At 39.8% G+C, this 22,694-nt stretch overlaps 2 protein-coding genes across 5 annotated transcripts in view; both read left to right on the top strand.

Moving 5' to 3' along the window:
* Positions 1 to 6,784, top strand: part of USP33 (ubiquitin specific peptidase 33) — a 37,651-nt gene extending 30,867 nt beyond the window's left edge. For both annotated transcript variants that reach the window (XM_084211483.1, XM_084211482.1), the window contains exons 21-24: positions 799 to 907; positions 2,460 to 2,562; positions 3,273 to 3,341; positions 5,588 to 6,784. In XM_084211483.1, coding sequence (XP_084067609.1) covers positions 799 to 907; positions 2,460 to 2,562; positions 3,273 to 3,341; positions 5,588 to 5,745 — 439 coding nt within the window. In that variant the 3' untranslated portion in view covers positions 5,746 to 6,784. The remainder of the gene's footprint in view (positions 1 to 798; positions 908 to 2,459; positions 2,563 to 3,272; positions 3,342 to 5,587) is intronic.
* Positions 6,785 to 17,138: 10,354 nt separating this feature from the next.
* Positions 17,139 to 22,694, top strand: part of ZZZ3 (zinc finger ZZ-type containing 3) — a 57,057-nt gene continuing 51,501 nt past the window's right edge. For 2 of the 3 annotated variants that reach the window (XM_084211248.1, XM_084211246.1), the window contains exon 1: positions 17,139 to 17,274. The gene's annotated coding sequence lies outside the window, so the exon portion shown is untranslated. Of the gene's footprint in view, positions 17,275 to 17,687; positions 17,727 to 22,694 lie in introns of those variants that run through there. The other variant, XM_084211247.1, reaches the window with a different exon arrangement.

Here is a 22,694-nt window from a genome sequence, read left to right as displayed (position 1 = left end):
CTAAAGTAACAAAAAGCTGCAGAAGAGCTTTGCTGATAGATTCAACACTGTATTCCACTTGCATTCAACATTTTTAGCTGTTAATTTCCTGCCACCTGAACAATACATCTGAGGGTTTGGGAAGTTTTTTTTGATGTTTTAAAGTTTTGGTGCACACAAGTCAAAAATAAAAACCATGGTATTTCCAGTTTATTTCCCTTTAATAGATGTACTGGATTTTTCTTCCATTATCCATTTTCTGTATGCAAAAATAGCCTTCTCAGGAGCAGTGCCCCTGCAGACTTCCATGGATATAATTTCACACAAGAAAAACCTGAGGGAAGGGTCAAGAATAACCTTTTAAGAACAAGACTATAAATAAGTTGAGAGGCTGGGGTCAGGGAGGTAGCAAAGCTAATGACGAGTCTGCGGTGGGATGGAGGAACATGTTTAAGACAGAACTGGCTGGAATTTCCATAGGTTGTTTCTTAAAGGCCTTTGCTAAAATCACACCTGGTGTATATAGAACAATACTTGCTCACTGACATGTTCTAACTAGCAACTCCTTCTGAAGTCTGTGATGCAGCTGAGTTTGAGATGCTTTGTACTGGCATGAGGCAGTCAGAACTTGCAAGATGGTCTTAGGATGGAGAACAGAATATTGCTAAGAAAATAAACTATGGCTTTTTGGCATCTCTGTGACTGGCATGTGTCAGCCTTCTGTTCATACTGACATTTGCCACGTCTGCAGGTGCATGATCTTTTTACATGATGTTTTCCACAAGGCTGATTGTTTGGGGTTTTTTATTTTTACTGCAGATACGGAGGAGGACCAGCTGTTAACCATCTGTATGTTTGTCACACCTGCCAAATAGAGTCTGAAAGAATTGAAAAAAGAAGGAAAAATGAATTGGAAATGTTTATACGGGTAAAAAAGCAAACACTTATCCATTCTGCTACTGGCCAACACCTGACATTCATGACTAGACCCAAGGGATTCCTGTAACAAATGGACTTCATTAAATATCTCTATACCTATATACGTAATGGCAGCAGAAGTGTTCTTGTGAAATCCCAGATAACTGCTTACGTGAAAATTTACTTAGAGAAATTTTTTTGTGTTTCTTAAATTGCTTTTTTATAGTATGGAAACAGTCACGTGAGCAGTTGTTCTTTATACACTGCCAGGGGTCTGTTCTGTGCAGTCTCATAAGGTTTAGGTGCAATAATGCTGTGCCAAGAAAAATTTGATGATAGTCATTAGTTCTAATTTAAAAAAAAAGGCATTAGAAATATAAACAAACGTAAGTAATTCAGTGTGAAGTAAATATGTTAATATTGTAATGGATCTGTAAAATTAATATCAAGGAGCTACTGTATTTTCTCTGGTTAGAGAATTAAGTGCTTGAGTCTGAATGGTAAAATAACTACTGGTAATGATTTTGATGTTCTTAACTTCAAAACACATTTTTGGTTTTTCAGTGAAAATAAGTGCAGAGATACTGGAGTTCCATTTCTGCTATCTCAAAATAGAACTGACTCTGTTTTTTTAGTTCTGTTTGTCCTTTAATCATGCTTTAGAGATTGTCATCTTTTCCATGTTTTTCTAAAATTTTTAGGAATTTTCATTACTCTGGATTACCATGGGATAGAAATTATGAATGACATTGAGTGAACCCTATTTGCTTTAGCAGTCAGTGTCTTCTCAGTAAAAGCAGTGATTATATGTGTACTGTTGTGCAAGTATTGTTACTGGTTAGTACACAGAAAATTCTATTGTTCTCTATAAAGATGGCTTTAGGGAATGATTGCAACACTTAGTCTATATGAAACCTTAAGAAGTTGAGTTGATGCTTTAGGTTTATGACTTCAAAGGGGAAGTGTAGCTGTGTTATTACAAAACTAAAAAGATAATGGTTTAAAGGTTTAAGTGACTTTTTGCTTATTTCCTCATAACGTAAGTCGTGAAAAGTCCCAGTGTATTAGTTCACTGTGCTTTGCTTGGAATTGTAGTGCCATCTGCTCAAAATACTTGAGGAAAAACACACACAGATGAAGATACAGTTCACCACACAAAGAACTTTCCATAAAATTACGGAAAAAATTTTTCAAAATGCTATTTTATTTTACAAAAATAAGATCTCTGCTTTTTTTGCTACTTGAAAGTTCAGCCTTCATAGTAATTAATCTATAAGTATTTGATGAGTAAGCATTTGTGCTTAAGAAGAACTTATTACTGTTTTCAGGAAATAAAAGTAATTTCTCAACTAAATAGTAAATCACCTTTTAATATGAAGGCTACCACTGTGTCAGAATCTCATCTTGGGTATTCACCAGGTGTTTACTGTTTTTATGGTCAGTGATTCTTTAAAATGTTCTATTACAGTGTAATGTTATGGTGTTAGTACAGTGGTTCAAAGAATTCAGTAGTTTAAAGAAATGAAAGGGCAAAAAAGCGGATTTTTATTTTTTCCTTGTAGCTTAATAGAGCATTCCAAGAAGAAGAATCTCCATCAACCTTTTACTGCATCAGCATGCACTGGTTCAGAGAATGGGAAGGCTTTGTAAAGGGTAAAGACAGTGGTAAGTTGTGCTCCATTTCACAATAGGGCTAATCTTCTGTTTTATTGTTTTGTTTGTTTCTGCTTTGGTAGAAAACTGTAGGAAAGGCAGATAGACAAGGCAACGAAAGCTCTTAAACATCTCAGACTCAGGTTTTATAGGTTACAAATACATCCAGGTTACAGAACATAATCAAATAATTTACAGCAATGGGATAATGGGAGAGTGTTGGGAGGAATGTTGCTTCTTTGCAGAATGTTTGCTGTTAGTGGCAGCAGGAAAATTGGATTTAAGTACAAGGGAGGAAGGATTTTGTTGTGCAAACTGATAGATGATGCTGCAGCTTCTGGAGGAAAGGTGACCTTGTCAAATGTAAACTCAGATAGCTCAGTAACAACTATACTGATGTCAGTTTAGCTGTTTTAAAATGGAAACTGATAAAATGTTCTACAGTCTTGTCAGAGTCTGTTCTGGGACAGGTTTGGTTAAGGCTAAGAATTAGGATTAATTTGTGTTTTATGTTGCTTGAAGACTTAACTGTAATCAGGAATGCTTTGGAAAACTTGCTCTTAATTAAAATGTGATTAGCTTTTAACAAATTAGAATGTACTGTTAAGCAGTAGAAGAACAAGCAGTAAACAAATGATCTGTTTTTCCTTTCCGTTGCAAGTAGAACCTCCAACCTGCTGTTTTCAGCTCTCCCAATTTTAATAATTTTTCTATTGCACTAGATCCTCCTGGCCCCATTGATAATGCTAAGATTGCAGTAACAAAATGTGGCAGTGCTGTGCTAAAACAAGGTAGGTGTCCAATATTGCTGCAGCTTTATGCATTTGATGGAAGTTTGGAAAATTTATGATTTTTAAAAATGTATTTATTGTTACAATAAAGTGAATGGCAGTTTCTAATTAATCTGTGTTGTGCCCATTTTTGGGTAACCATTTTATTCTTAAAATGAAGCATTACTATATGCAATAGACTAATCCAAGTGCAGTTGAGAGTGTAGGAGGTGTTTCAAGAGTAACTTGAAAATGGAGAAAGTGTGCTTTGGCTTTGTATCACTTGGTTTGATGGGGATTTTCTTAACAAAATTGGGATATGGTTCTATATCTGTCTGAAGTTATTGGAATCTTGAAACCTAATTTGAATAGAAAAACATCTCACAGAGAGAGAAAACCACTGTACATAAAATCTGTTGCTCATTTTTCTGCAAGTCATTTGATACTGTACATTGCACATTAGAGAAGTTTTTGCAAAGATACAGATTTCTTAATTATTCTTCGGAGTTAAATGCTAGATACCATTTATTTGGAATTCATAGATACAGAGGAAAACATTCTTTTATAACCTGCTTTAGTAAGTCTTTAGACTTTCTAGGAAGGTTTAAATTCACTGCTGCTCAGCCTAAGAGAAGAATCTGCATCAATAAGATTAATGTTTATTTACCTGGATTTTTCCCAATTTTGCTTAATGCCTCAGCATATACTAGCTATACCAATAAACCTAACATAAACTTACCAATTGTAAAATGCCAAGAGTTTATTTTAAAAACAATGAGTTTTGGCACTCATTAGTTTTTTAGTGCATTTTAATGATTTAATTAATTGAATGAATTTGAAATTTAATTAAAATTGAAGCAAATTAGCCAGTTGTTGGTTTACTTTCAGCTACATTGGTACAAATTAGAGCTTGGGTAGAAATAAAGATGAATAGGATGTAGAAAATATTTCTCATAACTTGTAAGAGGTGGGAATGCCTCTAAATAGGGTCCAGTACTACACATTTCTGTGATGCAGTGCCTGAGTTCACTGTGCCTGTTCAGTTTAACCTGACTGGCTGCAATCTGGATGAGTGAGTGAAGATCTGCTCCTGTGCCTGCAGAGATGGAGTCGTTTCTTGAGAGCCTTAAGCTAAAAGAGTAGAAGTGAAGCATAACATCATTAGTACTGGCATGGGATCTGCATGATGACTTCCAGAGGAACCTTTGCATAGTTGAGTTAGTGGAGCTAAACAAACATGCAGCCTTTGTACCCCTCCCCTTTAGAAACTCTAAACAGATAAAGTCCAACAGTAGGCATCACTGCAGCAGGTGACGAGGACAGAGAAGGACAGGAGGTAGGAGGAAAAGTTTATAGCGCTGACTTCCTTTTTTTAAAGTACAAGGGTGCTGAAACAAGGCTTAACAAGACAAATTAATAATGTCTAGTAAGGCTATCAGGGGAAACTTGCTGTCAAGCAGGGTTTTGATTTGCTAAAAGAAGAGGAGGCTTATTCTGGTAGAACAGAAAAGTGACCTCTCTGTGAGTTAATGTGAGGAAATCACTCAGTAGCAGACAGATCCTTTTATTGAAACCTAGAGGGGAGATGTGCTGATGCATCTTGTCTTTGCCGCTGTAAAAAGTTGTGGACAATCAGAAATGCTTGTTGGATGCTGACTTGAGACAGGAGACAGACCTCTAGCCAGAGCAATGGAATCATAAGCAAAGACTTTAATCAGTGAACGAAATCAGGCTGACCCATCAGTGCTACAGGAGCATTGCTGGAGCTGTTATTATCCTAATAATAGTCCTTTGTCGCTGGGAAATTTCCCTGTGCTTCTCATACTTTTATTCTTTACTGTCAATATTAATTTCTCTGATGAAGCAAGAATCTTGAGTCCTTGAACTTTACTGTGTAATTGATGTGGCTGCATATCCTTATAATAATATAAATCATTGCTTCAAGATTTACTGGCTGAGAGCTTGATTGGTAGATAGTAGATAAGATGTTTATCATAGAATTTTCATGTGTTTTCTGCAATTACTGCATAATTTAGAGCAGATAGTTGTCAGAATCAAGAAGTATGAAACTAACACGGACTAGGTAATTGGGTTTGGCAGCTGGTGCAAGATAAAGCAAAAATAAAGCTTATGGTGTTAAATTTGGATCTGAATGCTTACAATTTTAAATTTTAATCTGGATTTTTTTTTTCCTTTTTGTATCTTTTCTGGACTTAAATCATTAAAGAATTATTCTAAGTAGTAATTAAATCTTAAAATTTTTTCAGGTGCAGATTCTGGACAAATATCAGAAGAAACATGGAATTTTCTTCAGTCAATATATGGTGGAGGTCCAGAGATTATACTCAGACCACCTGTTCCTCCAGTAGAACCTGATATATTGCAAACAGAAGAGAAGATTGAATTAGAAACTCATGGTCTGTAGCTATTGAGGAAAAGATGAACTTGTAAGGAATCCAGCTTCCTTACAAAATGCCCAAAACACATTCCTAAAAGTTTTATTCTCTTATCTCTGTTGGAGGCACAGCTCACTGGGCATTACATTAACTACAGAATAGTAAGTTGAAATATGTATTGCAATTTGTTTAAATAGCGACTGTTTCTCTGTTTTGGAAGGCATGTGGTTTGTACATTTTGGAATGTTTGGTCCATGGGAAAAATGTAATTTCTGAATTTTTTTGCTAAAACTCAAAATCCTATTATATCCTTAGACTTGAAAAACAGGGACAAATTTTAGAGATGTTCAGTAACCCTTCTGATTCCTGATTGGGCTTCTGATATCTACAAACTTTTGCCTGTCTTAATTGTACAGTCTTGACAAGCCTAGGTATGTGAGGAGTATATTTTAAATGGACTGTAATCAAACATAAAGAAAAAGGATTTTCATTTCCTAAATGCTCAGGAAAAATTGTCTTTTACTTTGCACTGTAAGTATATGAAATGGGTAGTATATAACATCCAAATACTGTATTTGAGTGGCTCAAACATTAGGGTAGACTGAATAATGGTTTAGTCAGCAAATGTCATAACTTATTACTACTAAATTTTACATCTTATTATAGTTGTCTGTAACTCTATAACCCTGGCTAGTGTCTTTAATAGTATATGTGGCAAAAAGATTTAGTCTTCTCTAGGGTAACATTGGAGAGCATGAAGTGTGAAATGTAAAATTATTATGGATATGAGTGATATAAATTTAAGAAAATTAAATTGTCTGGTCTCTTGAATTACATTCGTAAGCATTTATATTTGAAGGATTTTATTGTATTGTTAAGAATTTTCATTGGCATGATGACCTTTAATGTCAGAAACTGGATAAAATGTATATATTGCAAAACTTTATTGAATGATTCATATTGGAATGCAGAATGACACTTGCTCATGTTTTTGCCTGATATTGTTACCAAATAAGCAGCATTATTCAAGACTGGATCAATAAAAAAACCAAAATTAACTGTGAAATAGGTGGGGGGAGCTTTCCTAGATGGTTTTCATTTATTATTTAAATACAAAAACTTTTGAAGTAATGCTGTGGTACTGCTCTCACACCCATACAATTATATTTTTTGACCATTTTAAGTTTAGACAATGATGTTGACAGTTCTAGTTCCAAAGTAAGAAAAGGCTGACATAACATTCCTCTGAATAATTTTATATGTAGTTTAAAAACATATTGGTTTATAGGACTTCATGCTATTCTAGTTAAAAAGCTATCTATAACAGCCCTAGAGAAAATATCCTCTAACAGTAAGTATTTGTAAATGTGATTTGATGTTAGTAGATAAAGCAACGGGAAGCTAATACCACATTACCCCTGTAATGTTTCAAGTGCTTACTACTGACTTGTATTATTGATTAAGGTAAAGTTAACTTGCTTATGGACAGTCACTAGTAACTTGCTGATGTTGGCCTGTGAGCTACTGTCTGACTGATTTTATGTCTATTTAAAGTCTTTTCTTTTTGTTTTTGTTTTTTTGCTAAAGTTTTCTAGTTTTCTTTAAGGTTCTTTAACATACTAAAGAACAGTGAATAGAAGAATTTTTCCTACATGACATTCTAAATTGGAAACTCAGGAACTATTTCCTTGGTTAAAGCACAGTACAGTGATCAAGTTTACAAATTTATTCAGTGTTGTCATTAATAGTCTGGATGGTGAACAGACTGACCTTGTAAAATTTGTGAGGGAAAAATGAATTGAGTGTTAGGGACATCAGCTTGTCAGGGAATTAAGCAGTTCTGTGCTGAGTATTCTGAGCATTACAGCAGATCAGACTAAGACTTACGACCCAGTGATACCAAAACAAAACCTGTTCTGGGTAATAGTAACAAAAGCATCAGATGTAAGGCGCAGGAGGTAATTATTCTGCTCTACTTGGTGCTGTGCTTGTTGTGAGATCTCATCTGTACTGTTTCCAATTTTGAATGCTATATGATGAGAAATACAAGTTGAGATTATTTAAGGGAAAAGCAACAAGACTCAGTGTTGAAAAAGTAGTTTTCTCCCTTAAAAGAAGGCTTAAAAATGCAAGACTTCCATTGTGTAAATAATTGCTGGATAATACTGAACAATTTTTTTCTGAGATAAGCAAAGATATTTGCCTCAGCTTTAGCAGTGGGGACGTGTGCTGGGTTTAGGAAGCTGATTTCAGAAATGTAGAAGTCTTCTAGTTGGTCTTTGCTTCTGGGTGTCTGACCATAGTCAAACATAGTCTGTGATGTATACAGATCAGTAAGGGAGACACTTTACAACAGCAGAGTTTGTGAAATGCCTTTGTCACTGGAAAAGGGCATCTTCACACTGGAACTCGGTCATACTTAGAATAAACCAAACCCCTGCATTTGCAGAGATAAATAGATGGGTTTTAAGACAGCTCCAAAGGGATGACTGTCTTGCTTTCAGCCCTTTGAGAGCTGTACAAGGAGTATTAGGTCACAGAAATGGAAGTAGTCTTTTAAAGGAAGGCAGTGTGGGAGAACTCCAGATGGATGGCTTGTGTATGCTGGAGGGAAGGCAGTAATTCAGAGAACAGGTAAAGGAGAGGCCTTTACTGGGAAAAGCTGTCACAATTCGTAGCAAAGAAAGAATGCATCTCAGGAAGGGCCTGTGGAAATTATTTTTTTCCATAAGCCTTTCACCAGACTATTTGGATTCTTTGTTAATTTGTTTCAAGTTGAGGAAACACAGCAATGTGTTTGTGTGCCAGAGAAACTGTCACTTCAAGAAGGGAAAAATCCAGTGGACTCCTTGTTGTAGGCCTGGAAATCTAGATACGAGCTGCTAAAAGCCTGCAGTTCAGTCTGGTAACTTAAATCCTCTCTTCTGGGGAAAACTCTGTGGCTGATGTCAGCTGGACTTAGCAGCTCAAAGCTAGATTTCTCTAAATTTCTGAAGGTTTTTGCAAGCAATATAACTAATTGTTCATCTGAACACCTAACATCGAGAAGACTGCTTCAGATACTGTGTAATGTAGCTGAACAGTATAATTGGAGGGAAAAAGAATAGCAGAAGAACCACTGAATTACTCAGTAATAAAATAAGGCAGTTTTGTAATGTGTTTCAAAGGTGAGAGCTAAATAATCTGGCTGCTGAATGATTTAAACTGAGGCATGCAGAAAGGTGTTATCATCCAAGTTGGCCCTGTGTATAGGGAAACACATATACTTATGTCTGTTAATATAATTATATTATACATATTTATGTACATACACATTTCTTTTATATATGTATATAAAAATGCACATCATCTGCTTCTCCAGTATCTTAATTGAACTGTGGCTAAAGTCACTACAATAATTATTTTGGGGTTTATGCTGGAATAGTGACCTTGAGTAGCTTCATTAGATGAAGTTTGTTTGGTTGACACTCAGTTTACTGCTGTAGTGGGTGTCAGCCTTCCCATCAGTAATGGCTTGTTTCAAGATAAGATGAAAAAGCATAAAGTGTTAGATATGTGTTTGGCTATGTTATAATGTGGATGAAGAGGTTTTCATTTGTGAAGCAAAAGTTCAATATGCCCACAGTTCAGTAGTCCTGAATTTTTCTTACGAAATCTAATGTAATTTGATATGCTATGCTAATGTATTATTTAAGAATTCTCAGATGCAAAACTTACATAGTAACTTGGTTTTTCCAGTACTATATATCCTATTCCTCCTAAAAGCAGAAGGCATGCATTTGTAATGATACTGCTAACCTTTGACTTTTTTTTTTTTAGTATCCCATTACTCATAAGTTCTTTTGGAAAAGCAAGACTGGGTTTTGTAAATTTTACTGAAAATCTCAGATATTATCTGCTTAAAAGGGACCAAGTGCTTTCTTCATATTTGCCATATAACTATTTTATACTGAACTAAGAAAATTCTGTTTCATTTATTCCTTTTGAATTCCTTGTGTACATCTGGCTTAGTGCAGTCTAAGCAGTTTTCTCACTGAAAACCTTTCAGTCTTCATTTTGCCCAGGAAATGAGTAAAACAACTAGGCTTTCTCATTCTTCCTAACAGATGGCTTTTCTGGCTTCCCTCTATACTTAAGCCATCCAGAGCTGACAGTTAATAGCAGGAAGCAAAATGAGACTACTGGGTTTCTGAAGTGTCACAGAGAAAGACAAATCACTTTTAGTGTTAATTCACAGAAATTAATCCAGTTACAAACAAACTTGGTTTATATTAGCCTTCAGAATCTTAGAAGATTAGAAAATAGCCCTGTTCAGTAAAATTTAGAAGTGCTATTCTCACTAACAATGAAAAGTTAACAAGTGTAACTTGTTTTCTTGAATATATTCTATTATATATATATATTACATATATATATATCTGTTTAAAACATATGACTTGTCTTAGGTTAAGCTTCAGGCTAGCTTTAAACCATTCAACAAGGTGACAAGTCTGCTTCTCCACAGAGGCCAGTGAACACTGCCACAGCAAGATAAAATATGCTTATGCATCTCATGATGCACATTTGCTTATGATAGCAGAGTCGTGGATTTCACAGAAAGTTGGAATTATTTATTCTATCTCAAAACTTTTCTGTGTGTGTGTGTCAGCTAAGAAGGTCCATTTGTGAGAAACACATCACTGAAGTGCCCAGTAGGTTTTCTGCACCTGGACTGGTAGTGGTATAACATGCAAAGTCACTCGATGGCAAGTTTCCACGTAGGTTGCACATGGATGTATGTGTGGGCTTTAAAAAAATGCAGTAAGAACTTGATCACTGAAATAGGATGTTTATAAGATGAATAAGCAAGTAAATTCATTCCCTGTTCTGACTTGTTCAAGATTGAGTTGATTAGCTAAAATTTCAAGTTCTGATTGTTGAATGGACATGTAAAAATACAGCTGACACTTGACTGGCTGATTTATATACAAGTATAAAATGAACCACCAGTAAAAAAGTAAAGCTGGCATAAGAGGAATACTCTGGTTTGTTATGCAGTTTTGAGATGCTTTCATGCAATTCTAGTGAATCTTAAAATACTTCTTCCTACTCTTTGGGAGCATGGGAGGTACAAAAGTAAAGCAGTCATCATCGACAAAATATTTTCATAACACAAATCAAGTTGAGAAGATGTAATTTCCAGATATGTTCCTCCTTCCCCACTTGGAGATCACAAACAATTTATTATACATAAAAAATTTTAATAAGATCTGGTTTTGGAATAACTTAGCACATGAGAAAATAAATCTAAAAGTACTTTGTTGAGAATAAAGAGGGCAGAAGAGAGGAGGCATTTGATTCATAGGTGTAGGAAAAAAGCTTAGAATAAATTGTCAGCTGCCAAAAATGAAAAATAGCAATTTTTCTTTCATATCTCACACTGCCAAGAGCTTTTCGTGTTCATTGTTCATGAATAGTTTTGCTCAGAAATGAATATTTTTCTAGGTGACTAATTTTTTTCTGTCTGGTGTGTTTAATGTTAAAGGTGTGTTTAATGTTAAACATGCTAAACATTATAAAAAAAGATGTCCTGGTTACCATGGGGACACACTGCCTTTTTTTTTTTTCCCACCTCCCCGGGTGTCTGTTAAAATGCCAAACCCCAATGAACATGCAGCACTTGCTCACACTGTGAATGCATGTTTGTTTCCACCACTGCACACAGTGTCTCTTTAGCACCAGAAGTAAGGTTACTCTGAGATTTTCAGTTTTAACAAAAGAAATGCACTCATGCATGCCAAAGTGCTAATGAACTGTCAGCTATTAATTCACTTAGGCAGTATTTTCAATTAAGTGTTTCATGTAGTACCAAAGTTTACAATTTAACTGCAGAAGCAAGAAATAAAACATGTATTAGCTATGAACTCTGAGTGCCCTGTCTTCTGAATAATTTTTAGTAAGGGAAATATGCTCTCTTTTACCTTGTTTGCTTCTAGTATAATTAATTTGCTGTCCAACCAAGCGGGGTAGTGGAGATAATAATCTGTCTTTTGATCAGTAGGAATTTGAGCTTCATATGCGACCTTACCTTTGCACACTCAAGTGCAGAGACTGGTCTTCCTAAGCTCTTTCTGTAGGTGTTGGAAAAGGTTCAGGTAATAGAGGCAGTCTCTGTGCTTCTGCTCTGCTTTTAAGTTAAATCTGAAAAGGGTCTGCTGTCATTCTGGATTTGAGCCCTGAACAGGAATCTCTTCTTAAACTGTCAGTGGTGCTGGTGTTCACTCCTATGTGATGGCAATTTGTTTGAATTTCATTTAAATCTTTCACATCCTGTATGAGAGGGCTCAATTCACAAGCTTGTCACTGAAAAGCGTTTCTGTTTGGAGAAAATGGGCCTAAAGGCTAGGCAGAAGTGTGCCAGGTCTGTTTATTTATTTATTTATTTTAGACACCTCAATCTTGCTTGAAAACTGCTTATTTATGTTTTTCTGACACTGAACATTCTGCATACTGTTAAGTTTTGAGTAACAATAGAGCCCTTTATTGTGTTGTAAGACCTGAAGGAATATTAAGGTAATCAAAACAGTAACAGGCATATTCTGTGACCTGATGCACCTTCATGTAGGTTATGCATAATTCAAAACATTAATGCAGAGCCACTATTACCTGAGAGTTCTCCCAAACATGTAACAAAGGGATGTTTCTGAAGGAGAGAGGAAAGAGATTGTTTGGACAGGAGTTGATAACATCTCCAAGGACTAAAACTCCTTGACAAAGGTGACTCAAAAGTCTGTGTTGATGGGGATGCTCCAGGGGGGTATATGGAGGTGATGTGGGCTTCAGGGTTTTAGTAGCCTTAGGCAAAACCACTGTGCTCATACGGGTCCAGCTCACCCTCTCATCCTGTTTAGTCAAAACTTCCCTGATTCACATAATGTCCCAGAACATGGAAGTCTCTGGATTGTTCTTTTCTTGAAGCCCGAGTCAAATTTCAGACACTACAATAATAACACGCTCAAAGAAACTGCAGTAAAGCAAATTAAAAAACATACAGTTGGTTGAAATAGGTAGCAATATTTCTATTTTGAAATATAAAAACCCACTCGAGTAGTAAAAGCTAAGAAGAATAATACATTCTGAAAAACAAAGATCTTCCTTTTGGTGTGCAGCTTTTATGTTTATTGGGTTCCAATCTAGAATGTTTTTTTAATAATGCACTACAATCTAGCTATCATTTCATATCGACCTGACATTGAAGCCTCTACTGAAATTAGAAAAAGCCATTTCAATGGGAATACCTCATATATGAGGAGTATTTATGCATAGTACTCAATATAGTCTAATTAATTCAATTATTAAAAACAAGTGTCAGATTACTTCACTGCAGCTTCTCAGACCAATTTGAGTTGTCTCTACTTTAAATATACAGATGCGAAATGTGAATAATAACTTCCAAAATTCATTTCATTTTTGTCATTGGTAACTTGAATTTTCAACACGGACTATGACTAATTTCAGTAACTACAGTCAAATCTGCAATAATATGCGTGGGTTGTAAGACTCCTGAATTGTCTAATGTACTTACCCTTTATCAGTGACTGGAGATGGTTCTCTTTAATGAAGAGCTGAAATTTTATTTCCCCCTATCTTGTTCCTACCCCCCCTAAAAAAAAAGGCATAAAATCCAGGCATTCCACACTTAAATGCATCAGTAGAGTATGTCTTCAGGCAGAATAGTTCTCAAAGGTTAGACACAAATCAGAATTGTTTCTGTAAAGGATTTTGCTTCAGGTAAAACCAGTGGAAACATTTCACTGAGGGCAATCTAGCCTTTCTCATATTTATTCTTTATATATGGTAGCTTTAATGGGAAAAAAAATCAGAATGTGGAGGTCTCCAGGGAATAGAGCAGGCAGAACTGAGCAAAACAGAGGATGTATAACAATACATGACATGAATGTGTAAGGATGTGTCATGTATTCAAGCAGAAAATTGTTTTAACTCTGATAATTTTTTTTTGTTTCCTTTTGTTTCAACAAAAACCATCCTTCTATAACTTTATCTTCTGTAACTATCTACAAAAATGTAAATACTTTTTCCTTTCTTTCTCCAAAGTGCCACCCATAAAGTACTTACAGACAAAATTATTGAGGTGATAAAGTAATTAATGCAGAGGTATCTAACTGTTGTGCTGAGCCAGCTCTCATCCAATCCAGGATGCTTTATTAGGTTTGGGCCATGGAAGTTGACCCAACAGAACCTAACCTGGCTGTAGGAAAGTTCTATGTCCAAGGCTTGAATTAGATGAAATAAGCCTCTGGAGCTGAATTGAGCCATAATCTCCCTTGTCCTGCATGCCCTCTTGAAGAGCCAGTGGAGATCCGGAGCTGTAGCCAAGGACATAAGCCCCATTTAGCAAGAGCTGGGGCAGGAACCTGTAATAGCTTGTTAATGCTCTTTGGAGGGCATGGTGGAAAGAGAGCAGCTGTCAGAACTAACCTAGATGTCCTTAGGCTCAGCTTCTCAGTTGTGCTGAGTTCCAGAGAGTGAGTTTCATTAATCTTTTGTCAGGAAAAAAAAAATCACATATTATTTGCTCTAATAATAGGAGAAGCAATTAAGCAATTTCATGGATTGAGATGGGTGGGAACAGTGATGTTGCTGAAAGCAGGAGCTGTGTCACAGCTTCATCAAAGCTGGAACTTGTAATGTTGGCAATTCTCCATACACAAACATGAGCTGAGGCATCCCACAAACATGGAGGGATATAAAGCTGCTCTTTTAGAAAATGCTGCTTTGGGAGGGGTCTGAGCTACTAATTTTAAGCTTGTCCCATTGTAACTTGATGAAAAGTTGTCATTAACACCATTATCCCCTGATCAGAATAGGGGGTGGTTTTGTTGTGGTATGGTTTTGTTGTTTGGGATTTTTTTTCCCCACTACCGACATTGATGAAGCCTGAGAATTTGTTATTGCCTTATAAATGAGTAATATGTAAGGCTACCCTAATAAATACAGCTACCAGTTACTGGTAGAAGATAGATGCTGTAGACAGAGGAAGCTGCAGCCACAAGAACTGGAGATGTGACATAGTTTGGGTAGAGTATATGAGGAACAAGGGACACCCAACTGGAAGTGAAAACTTGTTGAAGAAAGCAGTATGGTGCTGCTAGGCAGGAGTATATTCCTTTGCACTTAGGAATTATTTTAGAGCTGCTATAGGATACTGTAGGGAAGGGCCTGCAGGATAGCACGAGTGGGTGAAAAAGATTTTGAACTGTGGGGACATCCGAGTAGATATAGAGCCTCAGGCAGCTTCAAACAAAGCAGGTTTCTCCAGGTTTTAATGTAAATTCTTTTGGGTGGAGGTGTTAGTGAACCTGATCTCAGGCATTACTACACATGGGCTGCTTTCTCTTCTTTGCATGTTGTTAATTTTCCTCTGGAAGGTTAACAGAGCCAAACTACACAGTAGGTACACAATGGCTGGATTAAATCCAGGGAAAAGCAGGGAGGGTGCAAAGGTGGGGCAAGAGCCTCAGGAGTATCCCTTTCATTAGCAGGAACCATGACCTCAAACATCACACCATTAACAGGTTAACAGGTCTTTGTTAACCTTCCATCACGACGCATCACAGCTTCTTAGGCAAGACGGCAGAACTTAATATTTAAGCGTGAATTGAAGGCAAATCCTGGTGTTGGGTGTGGTTACAGTATAGTCGGACTGGTTTAATCCTATTGCCAAAAAGTTACTGCTGCCAAAGGAGGATTGCCCGGTTCCTCGCCTCTGCTGGCAGCACTCCCCCCCTCCCCGATCTCACACGCTGGCTCTCATCAGCCCGGTGGTGAGGCAACGCAGTTTAATTTCTAGATGAAAACGAACACACCAGAAACAGGAACAGCTTCTTGGTGGTTTAGGAAATCCAGCCGTGTGTGTAGATGAACAGCAGAGTGGGCAGTAGAAAAGACTGTGGGGCAGGGATGGGGGAAGTGCTGCCTCCCGTGCCAGCAGCCCCTGGAGTCGGTCAGGTCTGTTGCTCAACTGCGTCTTCGTAGAGCCATGTGAATCTGAAAAAAACCCCACCATCAAAACACCCAATCGATTTTGCTCAGAAGCAGCTTAGCAGAGCCCTCAGTTCTCCTGTGAAAGCACTAAGGCTTGTCTGCAATGCAAGAATATCCTCAGCCATTGCAGCTGTTCATCTAAGTGAGCATATTTCTAAATGGATTGCAAGGCAGAGCGCTTTAGTGCACACAGGTGCTCCTGCAGTAATGAGAACACCGCTCCTGCTCGGGCACACGCACAACAGGGCTGCGAGAGAGCGGCACAGAATCGAGAGAAAATTTCCCTCTCTCTCTTCTGGGATTTCTGTTGGTTTGAATTTGATCACAGAAGACTTCCAAGTCAGCAAGATGTAGGGAAAAGTGAGAACTGCTTGGGAGGGTGGAAAAGCTGCTGAGGTTTTTCTGCAGACTCTGCAGAAGGAATGTCTGTATGACTAGACTTGCAATTTGGATAATTAGGATTTTATTAAATGTGCTTTTTTTACAAAAGTATTTATCACTTGAATACAGTCACTAGCTACCTTTAAAAGCAACTGAAAATATTCTGCAATACTTAACTCTGTTACAGAAAACTGTTTTACCTAAGGATTTTCCACCAATCTAGAAATGTTAATTATTCTTAAGAGAAAGGGGTTTTGAATTTCATTAACATTTAACAGAAAACCTGAGTCTGTATGTTTCTTGTCTACACAAAACTCTTCCAAATGCATTTTAACTGTGGTGTTTCAGGAAAAAAACAATGAGAAGTTCAAGAATAGTCAGAGACAGACAGTAGTTTTGTTGTCTCTGTAGGAGTACAGGTAAATGATGTATTAGAGCAGGCTGTGGGCGGTAGGTAGTAGTAACTCTTGGTGATCGCACACCGGTGGGCTGAGAACCTAGCAGCAGTACAGGAAGAAATTTGAAAGCACAATCGATAATTTTTTTGTGATAATCCAGAGGGCTGGAGTACCCCACGAAGCCTGTTCTTGCGGCATAGCTTGAGCTAAGTCGGGTCACCGTGGTGGAAATTATTGAGGAGCTGCGAACCGAGCAGCCCCGCTTTGGAGGCACGAAGCTGGCAGTGGGGGCAGGATCCCCTCCAGCCAGCAGAGCGCTGCCCCCGAGCCGCGCTCCCCGTCCCCTTCCCGGCACAGCAGCCCTGGAGCGTTCCCGCGCCGCCGGCGGCTGTGCCGGGGCGCCCGGAGCCGCCCGCCGTCCTGCTGTCGCCGCCCGCGCGGGCGGAGCTGTCCATGTCCCTCAGGGCGCCCCGGCACACAGACAGAGAGACACAGGCACCTGCCCGGCCGCGCCGCGCTCCTGGCCCGCGCCGCCGCCGCGCTCCGCCGGCAGGGGGAGCTGCAGGGAGCGGGTCCCGCCGCAGCGCGGGGGGGAGGGGAAGGAAGCGGAAGGAGCCGCCGCCGCGCTGAGGGGAGCAGGCGCTGTGCGGAGCCGCCGCCTGGTGCGGGCGGCACGGAGGGAGCGAGCGGCGCGCGGGGCTGCGCGGCCCGGCCGCGCCGAGGAGCGGGCGCCAGGTGAGGGCCCGGCCCGGCCCCGGGGAAAGGGGTGGGGGGGGCCCGGGCGGCGGCGAGTTCGGAACCCGCGCGGGGAGGGGGAAGGAGGAGGAGGGAGCGAGCGGGGGAAGCCCCCACGTGACCAGCGCGTGCGGGGAGGAGGTGGCGGCTCGCGCGCCCCGTTCGAATCAGCTGGCCCGCGGTGGCGCCTCCTGCGCGTGCGCGGCGGCCCCGCCTCCCCCCCGGCTTTACGTGTGCGCGCGCCCGGCGCGGCGGCCCCGGGGCACGTGCGCGGCGCCGCGGCCGCCATGTTGTGTCTGAGCCGCGCGCGGGCACGGTGTGCGCGCGCGGGCCGGGCCGCGGGAGGCGGGGGCAGGGGCGGGCGGGGAAGGAAGGCGGGAAGTCTCGCGAGGTCGCGCGGCTCCCGCGGGAGCGGGCCGGGTGCGGGATGGCGGCGGCGCTGGGCGCGCTGGGTAATGGTACCGGGCCGGGGGCGGGACCGGGACCCGCCGCCCCTCCCGCCGCGGAACGGGCGCTCGGGAGCGGGCGGGGCGCGCGCCCCGGGGAGCGCCACTGGCTCCGCGCCGCCGCCTCCTCCCCCCGCCCCGGCCCTGCCCCGCCTCACCTCACATCACCCCGTGCCTGCCCTGCGGCCGCCCCCCCTTCCCTCCCCCGCCTCGGGCTCTCCCCGTCCCGCCGCTTCCCCCGCGCCGCTCCGTCCCCGCGCCCGGGGCCCGCAAGCCGCGGGTGCCCGCGGAGCCCCTTGGGTCGCCCCCTCCGTGCCACCCCCGCACCGGGTGCCCCCGAGTTCCCCGCGCTGCCCCGGCCGTGCGGCGCTCCTGGCTGCCGGCCCGTGTTCACAGCCGGAGCTCCCGGGCCCTTCCTCGGCCACCCTGCAGCCGCGGGCTCCCGGCGGTGTCCCCTGGCTCGGCTTGCCCTGCACCCCTGCCCGGGCTGTGCCCCCGCTCTCGGCCGGGATTCTGCTGGGCAGCCCAGGCGGTGCCTGCCCCGCAGGGATAGGGGCGCTGATGGTTAAGGATGAAGGGGTCCGAAAGAGAGCTCTTGAACATCCAAAGTCTGCTCTCCGCGGAGGCTGTGATATATGTCCCGTTACAGCATAAACTTGCAATATGCAGTTCTGTTTTCTCTTGTATTTAGAAAAATTATTCCAGTAGTAACCAAGTGTCCCAGCTCAGCAATATTCCCTTTGTCTCCTAATCCTGATCTCTTTTAAGGGAGACCATATGGTTCTTCTTCTTCCTTATGGTGTTTTGTATTCTGTCCTTGTTTTTATCCAGTAACGTTGGCAAGTTTTGTAGTCTTGGAGTATTTTGCTAATCTGGTTCTAGGCTAACACATAACAGAGACTAAATTTTTTTTTAAGAATATGTTTTTCAGGCCCTGATGCTCCAAATTTTATTGTGTAAATATGCTTCCACTTATTATTAAAAAAAACTAGTAGTTCTTCTATGGTTGTACATATATTTACATATTTTCCATTGATATTGTCATTGTGCTGAACTAATCACTACGTAGTGATTGTTTACTGAGGCTTTTAAGTTAAGCTCTCCGTGTACCCTGTATTTTACATTAAATACTGACTTGTGCAATGTCTTAAGAACATGCTTTTGGGTGTATTTCTAACCTGTGGTTAGATACTAGCTTCCCATGCTAGCTGCTCCAAGGCTTGGTCATCTAGTAGGGACTGGTAGGTTTGGGATTAGGAAAATGGGATTCTTTACATAAGCAAGTGTAATTTCTGAGAAAAGAAGTTGACAAGGTACTGTTGTAGTTTGTTTTCAAGTATCTTTTAAACTTACTGTATAGTCTTTTGCATTAAAAGTAGTAATACTTGCTTAATCAGAAGTGAAACAAGTGTAAGGGAAAAAAACATGGTGTGTGTTAAACAGCAGGGGAGAAGAAATGCATCCCTTTAAAGGGTATGTTGGAAAAATGTTAAAAAAAAAAATCAGGTGAAAATTGTCACTCAAGTGAAGAAACTCCCCATTACCTTAGAAGGGCTTAGCAGTTAAGTCAGTTTGACACGTGACTTCTAGCAAGTCATTAAGAACCTAAACAACTTTGGTTTCAGGCTTTTTCCAGCACTGTCATGTTTATTCCATAAAAAAATCCTGTGCTTTGAATTTACAGGCTTGAATTTAAAGGCTTTTTGTGAAGGAGTGTTATGCAGTGCAACCGTGTGTGTCAGTAAGGAGCAGCAGTGAATGACCTTACACTGAAATACTGCTGATAATTTGTGTTTCTGGTTGTTTAGTCTATCACAGGTAGTTGTTGCAATTCTCAGTTGTACCGCTGTTAAGTGAAATGGTTTTTCCTTTGCCTTGCATACTCCAAGTGTATAATTGCTAAGTGAGAGGCTGTATTAAATAGCTTCATTATTGAGGTATTTAGTGATGGAGCTCAATCATGTGTCTTGTCTCATCATTTTTAACATTTCTGGAAAAAGAGAAATAGCAAATAGGATTCTTTGGCTCGGTGTTATTATGGATTTAATGTGCAAAAATAACTAGATCTTTATTTCACAGAATTTGGGAATGTGTCCTAATAAGGGCTTTTGTTCTACAGCTGAACAGCATGTGACTGCACTGATGTTTATCAGTGTTTCTATCGTACTTGTGTAGTGAGATTACATAGTGAGATATGCTGTCCTTAGTCTCCTACAGAATGAAGGCTTTACACTCCCAGTATTTCCTGAAGACTTAAAGTTCTTGTGGGCATTTTTGGTTAGTTGGGTTTTTTTGGTCTCTTTGTCTGTATGTGGTTTTTTCAGATCATTTAATGTACTTATGTTGACTTCTAATCAATAATAGTTGTGTGGTTGATACAAAGTGCAAAGACTTATACTCTGCTCTTTTACCATAAGAGAAAGAAGAAATGTGTTTCTTAACGTTTCTAGAAGTACTGGGGAAGCTGGAACAGAAGTCTTTGCAGTCTGCCCTGCTTCCAGGTGTGCTTTTTTTCTTGTTTTGTTTTGGGCTTTTTTCTTCTTTTAAATTATCTTTCACATTTCCAAACCCCTCTTTAAGATCTCTAGGACTATTCTATTGAGGTTTGCTTTGTTTTGGTTTTCCCAAAGTCTTTGCGTTGTGTGGGAACTGATAATATAGGTCTCTCTGGTCATAAGAAACTAAATTTGCAAAAGAGAATTTATTCATCAAGTATTTAGCACTTGCATCCATATATAGATTGCACTCACAGTTCTAGAAATGTAATACTGTAGGACCTATTGTTCCCTTTCTCTCAGGTTGGTTTAAAACAAATTGTATTATTCCAGACAGATATTTGTAGACCTTGTCCTTAAAAACCTTAAAGAAGAAAAATTTGGCCACTTCTGTAGGCGTGAGTGAAGTTGCAGAAACTGAGAAACTTTCTCACTTCTGTAGTGAGGTTATATTTGTTTTTAGTTTCCAAATTAAATGTTCTTTGCTGCTAGTCAGGCTGCTGCTGATAAGAATTGCTCCTGGTAAACTTGACTCTTAACACTTAAGGGTATATTGTTCCAGCTTTAAGAACACTGTAAATATGGTTTGTGGTTGAAAAACTGCTGTGGTTGTAGAACCATCATGGTAGTTCAATTTTCTGAAAACCTTCCTTCTGTTTGAGTAACTAATAGACTTCAGAAGTGCAGGAGCTGAACATTAAATGGTGTGTTCTTATTGGACACTTGTGTTCCAAACAAAAAGACCTTTAAAAATATTCCCTTATGGAGTGCAGCTTTGTAATCAAATTACTTAGGGTTTGTAGGTTGATAATTTATATGGTTTGTGTTCAAAATTTGAGTATTAGTTAACAGTTTGCATTTAATTGCTTTCCCTTATACAGGCAATTGGTTGTATCTTCTGGCCAAAAGTTTAGTAGCTTAATTTACAATAACTGTTCTTTAGAGTTTTGATGCTTATAATGAATTCAGTTAAACACAGACATACATAAAGCTCAGTGAGTCCAGTCCCCTGCCCTTTGGAAGTATATTGGGATCATTCCCTCTGATGGCAGAGCTCCTCCTTTTGTTGCTTGTTTCAGCAGCTCCGTCACTCACTCCATGGTAAAGTTTTACCTGATACTGAATTTCAGTATTTTTGCTTTGCATACAGCTGACTGCTTTGTCTCTTATTGCTTCAGAAAAGAGTTGATTCTCCTTGTAGCAGTGTTCTAGATTGCTATTAACTGCTCTCCAGTTTTTCTGGTCTTTTGAACCTCATCACAGGACAAAGGAATATGAATGTTTGCAAGATAGACAATTTGATTATTCAGGATTTTAAAGATGTTTTTAGTAGCTCAGATTTAAATACGGTATTTAAACACAAATATTTGGGGTTTTTTGGGGTGGAGCATATGTGCAGACAGTGTATCAGTAAGAAGTGTAAAAGCTCATCTTTATATGTTAGTAGTAAAAAAGTGGGATTTTAATAGTATCTTGTCATAAGAAGTAGCTGATTTCTTTGCCTAAGAAGGACGATACTAATTTTGTTTAAAACACTTCAGTTAGAAAGTCTGAAAGAGAGGAAGGGAGTTTACCTGTTGGTACCTAAATTATAACATCCTGCTTTTTGTTGATGTTCTAGTTTTATTAGCGTATGTGTGTGTCCATAAGAGCTGATTTTTTCAGAGCTAGTGGTTCAGGGTCTTGTTGTGTGAAGTAGCTCTAGTTTAGGAAGGAAAAACAGGGAGCCCAAATTGCAAATTGGAGAAGCTATGCAACTAGATTACTGTGCCACACAGAAATGAATTAAAGAGGGAGGAGAGTGACAGAGCCTCCTGGGTGTGTTTGTGTTTGAAACATACTCTGCCTGTGCAGTAGTGTTGAAGTTAGGAATGTTATCTCCACAGCCAAGGAATCTGAAACATCAGAGAGAGATACTGTCAGAGACGTTCTGCCATGCTGCCTAATTACTTATTAAATAAATGTTTTATGAACAGTGGAGATTGAAGGCATGGGTGTGTCTTTTGCAGTTGTATTTTCCAAATTTATCCTGTTGATTTTTTTGTTTTGTGGCCTGGATGATAGAACAAAGCAGATTTACTAATGGCCTGGACAGGACAAATCTGGGAGTGAATGTAAGCATTAGTGTGAAATAGTCTTGGAAAACTGGATCAATGACCTGAATGTATAGGATGCAGTTCAGTAAAGAGAAACACAAAACAGTACCTTTGGGTAGAAATAATAAATTTAAATATGAGAAACACTTGGCTGGGCAACAATTCTGTAAATAAGCAGCTGTATCACAAAATGAATGCAGAGGAGTCGTGACAATTCTGTGAAAACCAGGATCTCACTGGCATTTATGAACAGGATAGTTGCATGTGAGAGGGAAGTTACTCTGCAGTACTCAGTGAAAGGCCTCAGATAATGCAGTGTCTCTGTTATTGTTACTCTGCTTCCAGCGGATTTGGACCAGCTGAGAGTATTTAGAGAAGAGTTG

This window comes from Fringilla coelebs (genome assembly GCF_963513975.1).
Source record: "Fringilla coelebs genome assembly, chromosome: 9".
Taxonomy (NCBI): domain Eukaryota; kingdom Metazoa; phylum Chordata; class Aves; order Passeriformes; family Fringillidae; genus Fringilla; species Fringilla coelebs.
Note: the sequence above shows the minus strand (reverse complement) of the source record. Positions and strands in the feature narration are given on the sequence as shown.